A 12,341-nucleotide genomic window follows, 5' to 3' on the forward strand; every position below is an offset into this window, starting at 1 on the left:
TGATTGTTTCCCGCTGTGTCCAATCACCTGCACCCCCCCCAGTGTATCCAAAGCATCGCGCGTCCGCTCGGCTCGTCTGCGTGGCGTCTTGGTTCATGGTTTTCCCTTCAGGCATTTTTGATATTCTGCTTTAATTGAGTCGTTTTTTTGGTTTTGGAAAACTGCATGTCTGCGTTTGAGTCCTCACCGTCCTATCAGACGTTATATCCATGAAGCTGGTCTGCCTCACAGTACAGCTCCACACAATATTGTCTAATTCTACTCTATTATGAGTTTTCGTGACCCCTTTTCAGATTTTCATATGATGAATGTCAGTTTTCCGTCATGGTCCTTATGGGAGGAAAAAGATGCGTTTGATATGCAAACAAAGTGCGTCCCTTTGGCAGTCTGTGTCCCTCAGGCGTATCGGAGAGCTGCTGTCAGATGTTATCCTTGAATGCTTGGCTGCTTTTTCATCCCTTTTTCACCCCTGAATAAAAAAATGCTCTAGCCCTTTCTCTGTTTCCTTATTTTCAGTCATACATTTATTAGCTTGCTCTTTATTTCTGTAAATTGTATTTCATCCATCCCCAACTGGCCTTTTTACAATTTTCTTATCCATTCTTTTTCTTTGACATGCTTTGCATATTGATGAAAAGTTAGCAATGGTTGCCACATTTCACACTGACACGACAAAACAGAATGATTATATTAGATAACATACATATTTGTAAGTCAATCAAAAATGACACGTGTTGATGACAATTCAACTATGTCTCGCAACAGGTCCCAGAAATTGTTTCAGCCGGCGCCAACCACCTCCTAAATGCATCCTCTTCTCGTTAAATTTACACTTTGCCCATCTTTGCATTTTGAACCTCAACAACCGCGTAATGGCGGTACGCATTTGCAGAACGACGTCAGCATCTGTAGCCGACCTACCGTAATAAGCTATTAAATCGGGGAGACTCATTTCACACGTACTAAATTAATCAACTATTAGATGACATTAAGACTTTAAGGACCCGCGGGAACCCTGTAAACAATAAAAACACTAAAAACTGTTTTCACGTGGATCTTCAATCAAAATGCCCATCAATGTATGACCTTTATTTAAAACAAAGAGTTTGAGGATAAAAAGGAGAGAGCGACTAACTTGTTGGGATAGAAAAGGGGGAATTATATACAGCACATGGTAACTATAGCTCAACATGGAACAGAGAAGAACAGAGCATGTCACTTAAATGTGCAACTTCACATCCAGAAGTCTGCTGACCTACAATGCAGTTTTTAAAAATGACGAGACAAAGAAAACCTTTGTTTTAAAAGAGTCTGTCTGCAGGCTGGATCACAAGCGGAAGCGGTCAGAGAAGTTGGGTGAGTGTGGGACGGTGAGAGGAACCTCACTCTTCTTCACAGCCACGGTCTTGTAGTGTCTGATGGGCTGAGCACAGTGGACCTAGTGAAACAAAGGGGGGGGGGTTATTTACTGTCGGGAGGAGCAGGAACAGTCAACGTTAAAATCAATCACCAGCACTAAGAGGACTGAACCCTTTGGTAGTAACCTGTTCCTGCCGCATCCTGGTGATCTCCTCCTTCTCCTTCTGCTCCTGCTCTCGTCTCTGCTCCTCCTCCATGCGCATCCTCAGAGCCTCCTTCTCAATGGCCTGCTGCTCAAACTCCTGCCGCTCCAAAGCCCGACGCTCCGTCGACAGCTCAAAGGCCTCCACCACTGTGGAAGAGATGATCCCTTAGTGGAAGCTCTAGCAGCACAGCGGGTGGATGCTTGGGCGTGTTGGCAGAGAGCTGCATACTCACCGAGCCTGGTGCGCGCCTCCTTCTTGGGCTGGAAAGGCTCTTTGTGGGTGACTGTGTTGGGCCTGGCTTTGAAGACTACGGCCTCCTCTCCTTTCCCCTGCAGAAAGGACGCAGTCATGGATCAACTTCATGGACTCGTTGGTTAGTGACTCCAAACCGCACCCCTACGCGCCGCACGCCTCTCCTACCATCTGCTCCAGACGAGTGCTCCTCACAGTTCCCCGTTCATCCAGCAGCAGTCTGAAGGGCTCCGGCTTTGTGGGCTCTATCTTCTTCTTCTCTGGGAGGAGCACAGCGTCAAAGTCTGGCAGGGGCTGGGCCTTGAACTGCGGGACCTGGAAAGAGTCAGAAGAACCGGGGGGGGGGGGGGGGGGGGGGGGGGGGTCACTTAGTGGTTGTGTCTTCACTCTAAAGGTCAAAAGGGCGAGTGAAGAGTTGGTGGATCTCCACCTCTTCGTTTCGCAGTTCCAGCAGCTTCTTCTCTTTCAGCACCCTCCTCTCCCGGTCCCGCTCGTCAAAGGAGAAGGGACAGACCTCCACGTTGTGGTTCTCTTGAAGCTGGGGCTGGAAGGGGAGGCCAAAATGAGGCACTGGGGGGGGCTTGATGGGCGACGGCTGTTTGACCTGAGCGAAAGAGGGGGGGTAAGTTAAACTATTTATACACAGCACAAGTACGACAGTGACCACATGAGCCCTTACTTCCTCGACCCTCTCCAAACGAATCCTCTTCTTCAGGGCGAAAGCTGGGGACTCGGGCACAGTGGGATGCAGGACCTTCTTCTCAGGCAGCCCCTGTAGACAGGAAGGGATCCCTTATGAGTACATTCATGGTGAAGAAGAACCAGTTTAAGTGGGATTCAAACTCACCACCACCCCTTCCAGGATCCTTTTAGGCAGCCGCTGGGCTTTGAAGGTGTGAACCTTCTCCTCCTCCTCCTCCTCCTGAGGCCTCCTGGCAGCCTGTCTCTCATGGAGACGCTTGTCAATCTGCAGCTCAAAGCCTTCGGGGACAGTGGGCTCCTTCACTGCCGGCCTCTTCAGGTGCTCAGCGCTCTGCAGAATTTTCCTGTTCAGCTCCGAGGCATTGAACTTAAACCTGCGAGTAACACACATTGGGACTATGGGACGATGTGGCAGTAAAGGAGCAATCCCATCACTAGCAGCCCAATGGCACAAGACTCATCCCGAGGGTTAGGCTTCCAACATAGAGCCAGTTGGTATCTATTGGCACGGATAAAGAAAGCTCTCGGGCCGTTGAAGTCCGTGTCAGCAGTAAACCTGGTTTCCACTCGCTGTCTTACTTGTGGAGTTTGTCCAGCTCTTCGGCCTCCAGCTCCTCGCTGCTCTTCACTGTGGTTGGCCGGCTCCTCTGGCGGGTCATCAGGTGCGGGGTGTGAGGCTGGGTGAGCTTCAGCTTGTCACCCTTCACCGCTGCAGGACCTAAGAGACGGTGTGAACCCATGCGAGTTGGTGGAACTCAACCTTCTACAGCACAGAACGCGCTAGGCCTCGACAAGATGCACACCTCTCTCCTGACTTCTCCGGCTGCGCAGGTGGTAGCGGTCTGGGGTTCGTTTCTGGAACTGGGCGATGGCCTGAGCCATGGGCACGTAGGCAGTAGACTCCTCCGCCTCTCTCTTGTGGCCGGTCGACAGGTTGAAGGGTTTTGGCACCGTGGCGCCTCTCATAGCCTTTGTCTAGAAACAATAACAGAGGAAAATGTTCAGAGAGTTGGATGCGGTTCCTTCAGTCTTGGCTCACTGAGCTGGAGGACTTTTATCTGCTACATCAGAGGTGCTAGGTTTATTCTATGATCGACAGAACGATGGAAAAAGGTGTGAGCGTGTAGGGGGTACTGACGGGGCAGGAGGGTTTGCGGAGCTGACTCATGAAGTCCACCTCCTTGTGGGCTGCGTGGGACGCAGCGGCCGCCTTGGCGCTGGTGTTGAAGTGGAACTCTTTGGGCACGGTCGCGCTCATGGCCATCTTCTTTGGTGGTGGATCTAAAACGAGTGATGCAGATTTACGTCCAATCAGATCCTCTGAACTGGTACCAAGCAGCTGGAGGTTCAAAGCACTTACTGCCAGCCAGAGCAGCTTTGTAGCTGGCCTCGTTCTGCTTGCGATGCAGCGCCACTTCCTTCTGCAGGTTCCTGATGCGCTGCAGCTCCTGCTCTTCAGAGCTGTTTGGCCTGGTCGGACACATTTACCAGTAAGTTCACAGCTATGACCCGCGTCCTCAAGAGGACATGTCCTGTTCAAATCACTTGGAGAGCTGTGGACATGTAGTACAGCGTACACCTCGCAGTCCCTTCAGGGACAACAACAGAAACTCACTCTGTGTTTGCAGTAGCAGAAGATGCAGAAGGCCGGGCCTTGGACGCCGTCCTGGTCTTCTGCTGCACCTTTCTGCCCAGGACACTACAGGATCGTTGGCCAACAGGAGTTCTAGAGCAAAACACAGTAAAAGGATGAAGAAACTTAACAACCAAAAGGAGACGCTTGAGAGGAGACCTTCAGTGACGCCTTCAAGAGAAACTAGACATCGCTGACACTTACTTCCTGTGTTTCTTTAATGGTGGTGGGGCTGCACTGCTGCTCATCTCTCTACGTTTTGAAACCCTAAAGGGGAAGAAAAAAAAACCCAAGTAGGCCACTGTTAAACATTTTTCTTATAACCCCCCACCGCCTCCACGAACCCCAACATCCTCCAGCCTGAGGAGACATTACACAAGTGTCTGCAGAGACACCGTCCTCGGCTGCACTTCCTCTTTGTGCTGTGCATGTACACGTGTGCAAGCAGCCGGCAAGGAACAAGATGCTGAAGGGCTAACATGGACAGAGGGTCCTTCTCCTACCGTTAGGACAGTGTGTTGACTTCAACATGAGTGTGTGGCGCTCGCAGCAGCGGGGCAGAGTGTGACTAACACCCCCCCGGTCAGCTGAACAGTGTGCCCGACTACTACACATTGCCCTTTCCTCATGGTTGAAATGCATTTATTGGAAGTCGCTTTGGATAAACGTGTCAGCTAAATGACGTGTAATGTCGCTTCTCGGGGGACAGTGAATCCTTTTATATCTACGTCGGGCTGAGAGAAAGTGTTTTTGGTTTACAACAGCTAGCTGCATCCTATAGAAAGAAACCCATCATGTGCTGCATTCCACACAACTTCAAAATACTTTTTTACTGCTGAGCCTCTCATTTGTGATATGTAGCTAAACTCTTTTCGATGGACCCCAACAACCAGGATCAATCAAGGTCTGCTTACAGCCTATGGGGAGGCGGGGGGTGATCAGTGGATACTTGTAAATGTGGAAAAACTTCTACAATTAATGAAAAGTAGGGGAAACACTGGAAGTGACTGTGTGAAACACTGAGTGTCTGTGTGCTATTGTGTGAACATAGTTGTGTTCTCTACTACATTTAAAAAAATCCCCAGATTCCCGAGCGCAACTTCCCGTGGAAGCTTTCCGCCCATTTGCAAGTCTTCCACTTCCACCCTGCAGTAAAGAGGAGCAATGAGAAGGACTTCACCTCCGTGGTTTTGCAGGAGGTTGGACAGCAGCGCTCCTCTTTGGTCCTGAACCAGTCCGAGCAGGAGATCCAGCACCCCAGGATGTGACTATGTTTGGAGGAGGCGATGTGGATGTACTAGGACCTGAAAAATTAAGGTCACGTCATGAATCTACTGAGAAACAACATTACAGACGCCACTTTAAATAGTCTTTGTTTACACACGGGTTGCTTTCAGGCCCCAGACCTGTCAAAGGAGGGTGCACGCCCAAAAAAACAGCACCAAGACACTTGTAGAGGCCAATATCACAATCTGCCTCTGAGGGCTTTAGACACTCTCTGCATACGACATCCTCGGTCACCTGATGGAGTGACAACAACAACACGAAGCAGTGCGCCATCCGTAATTAGCAATAAAGAAAAACAACCAACCAGAGTCCTCTCGAGTCTTGACATGAGGGGGTACGACTGGCGTCTTAAGGTGGCCGTCGGCTGCTCCAGCCTGTTTCTCTGCACAGAAGATACTGGTCAGATTCTTTGATCAATCAGGGGACATCTACTTTATACTGTTATTAGAATACAGGTAGATCAAATCCAGCGTTCAACATCACTGCACACTCAAAGTAACAGGTTATATTTCCATTTCAGCTTTTTGCTCGGTAGCGATCGCCCGCCCCCCCCCCCCCCCCCCCCCCAAATGATGGTTTTGAGGCAATGAGAGCTTTCACAACCGGACAAGTAAGGTGGACGCCATGAGCGATGTAAGTGAATGAGATGGTGAGGGACCCAATGCTGTTTACACGCACGTAGAGGACTATTTGTCTATAGACTGATGAATGAATGAATGTGATGCACAACGTTTGGTGGCTACAACTATTTTGTGCTGAAAGGCCGCTAATTCCTTACTATTTATAATGTCACTGGTAACTGTGTTATAAAAGCAATAAGGTACTTGAGGCACTACTTTATCTTCAATAAGGTAACAGTTCGTAACATCACGCCCGAACTGTCACACTACTGGACCATAAATTACAGCCTCTCGTACCTTACTGCTCATGTATACTCATATACGCAGTTACAGAGTGAGGGCCATGCGGGGTCATGCTGGTCCCTCCCCAGGTGGGGGCCGGTCTGAATGGACTTTATAAATCCCTCTTACCACAATTTAGTCAGTTTACAATTGTTCACTCCCCACTGCGCAGTTTCGCCCACCAGCCCAAAACTGGTGAGAGCAATAGTGACACGTGATGCATGTTAATAAAAATAAACCAGAACAGTCAGAAAACAACGGAATAACCGTTAAACCAGTTTGTTTCGGGTCAAAGCGGCAGCTGATTTAACACATGAGGCTGCAGGATTAATCTTAGGCTGGTTCTTAGCCTGGTCTGGAGCAGGTTAGCTTCAAAGAATAAATCGCCATGGTTACTTGGCCGGGTTTAATTGAACCTGCTTCCGTGCAACCAAATCGGAGGTAAATTCCTCCAGGATAACCTGGATAGCCCGACTTAATCCCTTATCCGGGTTTCGTGCAATACCTCTCTGAGCACTATGCTCTGAGGCTGAAGGGACCCATCATGAACTAAACAGAGAGTCGCTGGGATGATTAAAGCGGAGACTTACCAAACCACACGTCGTCGCCTTCAGCATTTTCCAGATCTACTAAGTCGACTACGTGAGAGGGGGCATCGAACTCGTACCGATCCCTGGAGCCGCTTTCAGACATTATCGCAGTTATTGGACAACTCGCCTAAACAGGAAACCAGTAAACACGGGACATGTCGGATTAGAAAGGCCCTACGGAGGAGTACGCGCTACACCAAGTAACATTAGCTGGGTTTCTCTAGCTAACGTTAGCTTAGATGACACAGGCTGGAATGGAGCTCCCTTTTAGCTTACGTATGAAACAGTTCCATGTGAACATTAACTTGTACCAAAGACAAGGCTTCAGGATTCACATCTTCTCCGCAAGCAGCACGTCGTGATAACGTTGACGTGACCGAGGGTAAACGAACGAAATCTACCGGTAAACTTTGCTAATGCATTTATCAAACTTCTGTCAGCTATTCCGAATTCCCATATTTGTAGTACTGCTACAGTCATGTGTCTGTATGAATACGTAAAGTTGGACCTTAAACACAGTTAAAACAATAACACAATATGTCAATTTATTCAAAAATGCTTACCGAAACGGTCCGTTCTTTGAGCAACACAACTAAATACTGCAGCGAGCCGTTAGCGCGTAAACCCCTTTCCGTTTGAACCAGCCAATAGTTAACATCATGATCACAAGCTCGCTGCCCATTGGCTCATACAAGTCATGATCACCAGGTGGATGCCCATTGGCTCATACAAGTCAACTTCCTCTGGCCTGACCACGTGATCCCCACAAATAAAAATACGATAAAAGAATTAACATTAATCGTACTCTTAATGCATGGACGATGGAGTAAAACAAACAACAACGCAACAAAGAGCGGCGACGTGAATCTCTACAGAAGAACAACACGAGACTGAAGGATTATTATTTTTATCTTAAACGACACTAGGTACCATGAAAGACAGAGGAAATTACCAAGAATATCTATTATTTGTTGTTTATTATGCTACGGTTCATAAATATACATACATAGTTCATAAATATACAATTTCTAGAGGGCGCTATAGAGACATTTCTTTATACCCAAACGTGAGACCCCAAAATTATGTAATAATAATAATTCCTTGAAATACAATAGGTTCCTCTACGACTAGACGTAGCGAGGACCCTAATGATACAATCTGTATACACAGAGAAATGGAATGTAAAAAAGGTCAAGTCTTGAAATCAAGATTTCTACACTAATTTTAAATGTGTTTTGCAAAGACCCTCACATTTAGCAGAAAATACATATTATTAGTAGTATTATTAGTATTATTATTATGGCCATTTTATAAAGCCAAATAAGTATACCATCACCATGGTTCTCCTGCTTCACAATAAATGCAAGAACAGATATATTTTACAGTATCATATTTTTAAAGCATAAAAAAGGAAAGGAGCGCTCAGGCTTGTTTGCGTGAGTGGTTTCATGTTCAACCACATCAGATCACCAGCAGAGAACAACAACAGACACCCTGGTGAGTCCCACACCTGTGCACCCTCCACACCTGGAGGAGCAAAGATCTCCAACTTTGACGTCACCAAAGTGTGGATGTGGAGGAGGCTTGCAGGACTTGTTGGACCCATTTGGGAGCAGACCCGTAGAGACAGATCAGGAGGGTTAAACCTGAAGGGCTGTGACAAAGCGTTGGCCAAGAAATCTCCAGAAATGAGGATCACCTTCCTCTCAAAAAGATACAGCATGTTGTACAACCTCGGCTGCAGTAATTACATGCTCAGCATCTTAAACCGTGTCATGAGGATATTTAATTCTAATGAACGTGCTTTCATTTCAATGTAAGCCTGGAAACATATCATGCTCCCTTTTTATCGAGCAAGATAAACAATTTGCGTATTGACTCCTTTCGGGGGTCTGCCCTTCACTGTGACTGTGAATGATCCAACAAACACAGTAGTCTCATCCAGGAGACCTCAGTTCATGTCTTATGTAAAAAAAAATAAAGGCAACAGCGACTCATTTGAATAAAGTAAATAGATAAAGATAAATATCTGTATCTTAAAATAACTTGCACTTATTTTACGCCAAAAGATTTAGATCTTAATATGTATATACAATTTTAACAAACCTCACCAAGCATTTTTTGTTGCCCTAACATGAAGTAGTCATTTTTTTTGTTTTTTGGTGTGTCACTTTAACGACTTGGCTGCTATATCTTGTTTTTCTATATAGCTTGTCTGTGAGCATTGAAAGGAAAATGGATTTGGGACTAGGACTATTATATCTTGATGATTTGTTGTCCATGCATTTTCAAAGCAAAAGGCAATTGCCAACACCTTTCCCTTAAACAAGATCACTTTAAGTTCCATACATTTGCCCGTTTTTGTATAGTCCTGATGTTTCCTTCAGTTTTTTTACAACATCTCAATCACCTAAAGTATACTTTAGTCTATGCAGCCATGAGCACAATGACCATTTAGTATTTCTCTAAAGAGTCTATGCTGAAACACTTCTACACAGACATACAAGGGAGTAAAAGTCCCATCCCTTTTTCCCATTGGCAATTTTGAAAGACTGACTGACATAAAACATTTGTTCAGCTCCGGCTGAAATTCCCCCCGGAAGAATCATCTCTATTATGATCTATTCACTTTGTGTCCTTTCAAGACAAATGTCCAAATGTCTGGGGACACTTAAATGTGTTATGAAGAGTGAAACAGAGGATATTGCAAACATCTGATTGATAATATAGAATATTCTGTACTGACCCAATTAAAAGGTGCCCAATTTCAATCTGTCACAAGGTAATTAAAGCTAAGTTTGACTCATATTTTGCCGGAAACGACCGACTGCCAGTGCATCTGGTTGTTATAGATATACAACCAACCCATTGTTCATTTGCATTAGCTGCAGCTGTGTTTACACTGATAACACAGCTGTAAACAGGCCCCTTTAGGAAGCAGAGTTGAACTGAACAACCTCTTCTATATTTAAAAGAAGCGCTCCATACCGTTTATTCTTTCATCCCAACCAAAATCTCCCTTTAGCTCTGTTAATCCCTTGTTTTGTATTGTTCTAGGACGAAAACATGTTTTTTTTATAGTCTATGCCTGCTTTTTCACACCTATACGCAAGTCATTTAATTCATAAGAGTGGTGACTCAGTGCATCTCAGGACTTATAGTCACTTAGTAACACCATCTCAAATTGAGTTCCGTTATTTTAGCCGCAGTGTCTCGACCTGGAGGTGTGTGAATTCACAGCCCTTTTCAAAGCCACTTCAGATGAACAGCATGGCGAAATAAGTCACGACTGTAAATCCAAAAACATAAAGGGGGGGTTGGCAATGAAAGGCCCAGCTGCAACGTAACTGCCAGACTCCCATTTTCCAAACAATGGCAAGCAAATTGGTCTGCACTCGAGGAGAGTGAACAAATGGACAGACGCATTCCCCACTCCACAGCTCGGCGATATTACCCTCTCATGACGGAGTCTTCACTGAAGATCCTGAGGCCATCTGCTTAACACACGCAAACACACATACATCAGGATAAAGACACAAGCCCTGCAATCATGCGGTTTTAGTGCAATGATCGCAGACACTATACTGCATTTACATGCACACTAATATTCTAGTGGTCCATGGTCTATAGAAACACTGGAGAACGTTGTTAGCTAATAAGTAGCTTACCTGGTCCAATATGTTGCTAAAAGATGAGATTTCAGGACGTCATCCTGGGCTTATTGACACACACAGTTTGGGGAAGAGATGAATGCTAAACGCTCACCTTTCTGGTCAAAAGAAGAAACCTTTGTTTAAAAAAAGATATGTAGATATATGCCTTTAGTCAGACACATACTTTTCTGCAATAAAAGTCTATTATCATCGGCTCTCTCCACCCATAGTATGGTATGTGCTAATTAGACAAGGTTTCTACATCATGTTAATTGTTCTGGCAAAAAGCTCATGCAACCCAGATCATCCAGAAACAAAATCTGGGTGCAACACGTACTATCCATCCATAAGAGCATCCATTGTTGTTATTACAGGCATACATAAACCTCTGATTAATGTAAACACAAATGCATTCTGGTAGCGGCTTCATTTTATTTCCAACATCCCCAATTGGAGTGCAATTGGTATATATATATATGGTAAACAACAACTGTTGTCAAAGGCCTATTGGAGGAGTTTTTAAAGTCTAAATCTCTATTTCTTCACAAAAAGACTTAACACTGACATGATGAAGAAGAAAAAGGTTGTGTTTGCCAAATCTTCTGACCAAGTGTCCAGCCTTGAGGATTGAAGATAACTTGGTTATAATACAAACGTTGGCACAGCCTCGATAAATGGACTTACCAGTGATGCTGAGCCTTTTCAGTTTGCTATTGTGTGGCAGACACAGAAGAATAGAGGGTCACGATGAACCTGGGAGTAGGATATGAGAAAAAGTGTCATTTCTTACTTTGATTTTTTTTCTCTACCACGGTTCACGTCACCTGTGTAAAAGAGAAATATAGTACATTAAAGTCGAAGTTACTTGGAAATTACCTCTTTTTAAGATTTAATTACCATCAGCTTTAGAAAGCAGTCCCTGTTATTTCCCTGATCAATCCAGATGTATTGGCCGCCCAAAAAATATTACTACTGTGTTTTAATTTTCTATTCTGCCTCTGATCTAAATCAAATCACAGGCAAACCAAAACCTTTACTGGTTTCATATGGAGGAGGCAAAATGAAAAGATGAGTTTTGGGTGAGCGACTGACGCTGATGGTAGTTGGATTAAAGTAATAGTTTTTGAGCTGCAAATAACCGAAATGATTGGCCGCTGTGTACTAGATTCATCTCAGTTCAATTTGAAGGTGTGGAGATCTTTGAGTTATTCCAGGCAACTCAATCCAAATGAATCCAAATACATTTGGGAAAAAAATGTCAGCGAGCTGCCAAGCATCCTCCAACAGTTTGTTCACACCTCACGAGTTGGTCGGCCTGAGTGACACCATTGTTTCAAACGTCCCCACAAGGACGGCTCTATTATTCTTTGGCCAGCATTACAGTCCAAAAAGGCCACCCTGAAGGTAACTTTTTTGCACATTTGCTTTTTTATATGAAATTCCACAAAAGTCATTGTTAATAATTTGATTGGTGCTGTAGTGATGAATTAGAAAAGAGAAAAATTGTCCCTAAAAAGCAATGGCATGAATCTACTGGTTTACATAAGAGCCTGTGTTGACTGCTTGAGTTCTAGATGGATCCAACCTCATGTTGGGCACAGAAGAGCATATTCAATACATCATCAAGCATATCTTGTTTTGTATAGGTCATGTTCTAATACAATGTATAACATTAATAAATGAAAAAATTGGGTCAGCCCAGTATTAAATTATGAGCTTCAATCATGGAGTGGAACAATAATGTGAATAATCCTACG

The 12,341-nt window shown here is 45.0% G+C and overlaps 1 protein-coding gene across 3 annotated transcripts; it reads right to left on the reverse strand.

Annotated features, from left to right (window-relative positions):
• Positions 1-502: 502 nt before the first annotated feature.
• tpx2 (TPX2 microtubule nucleation factor) lies at positions 503-7,611 on the reverse strand. Of its 3 annotated transcripts, none has more exons than XM_037481137.2 (17): positions 7,495-7,611; positions 6,932-7,058; positions 5,744-5,821; positions 5,333-5,456; positions 4,357-4,419; positions 4,135-4,245; positions 3,880-3,989; positions 3,658-3,800; positions 3,323-3,494; positions 3,099-3,237; positions 2,665-2,893; positions 2,497-2,589; positions 2,248-2,421; positions 1,986-2,132; positions 1,798-1,894; positions 1,545-1,711; positions 503-1,438 (listed from the first exon to the last, which is right to left on the reverse strand). In XM_037481137.2, exons 2-17 carry the CDS (start codon positions 7,032-7,034, stop codon positions 1,328-1,330), a joined length of 2,061 nt encoding a protein of 686 aa, XP_037337034.2. In that variant the 5' UTR covers positions 7,035-7,058; positions 7,495-7,611; the 3' UTR covers positions 503-1,327. The 3 variants fall into 3 exon arrangements, with proteins under 3 accessions (XP_037337034.2, XP_037337036.2, XP_037337035.2); XM_037481139.2 differs by lacking the exon at positions 7,495-7,611 and adding an exon at positions 7,243-7,466; XM_037481138.2 differs by lacking the exon at positions 7,495-7,611 and adding an exon at positions 7,208-7,466.
• Between the last annotated feature and the right edge of the window lie 4,730 nt (positions 7,612-12,341).

Source organism: Pungitius pungitius, chromosome 1 (genome assembly GCF_949316345.1).
Source record: "Pungitius pungitius chromosome 1, fPunPun2.1, whole genome shotgun sequence".
Classification (NCBI taxonomy): Eukaryota; Metazoa; Chordata; class Actinopteri; order Perciformes; family Gasterosteidae; genus Pungitius; species Pungitius pungitius.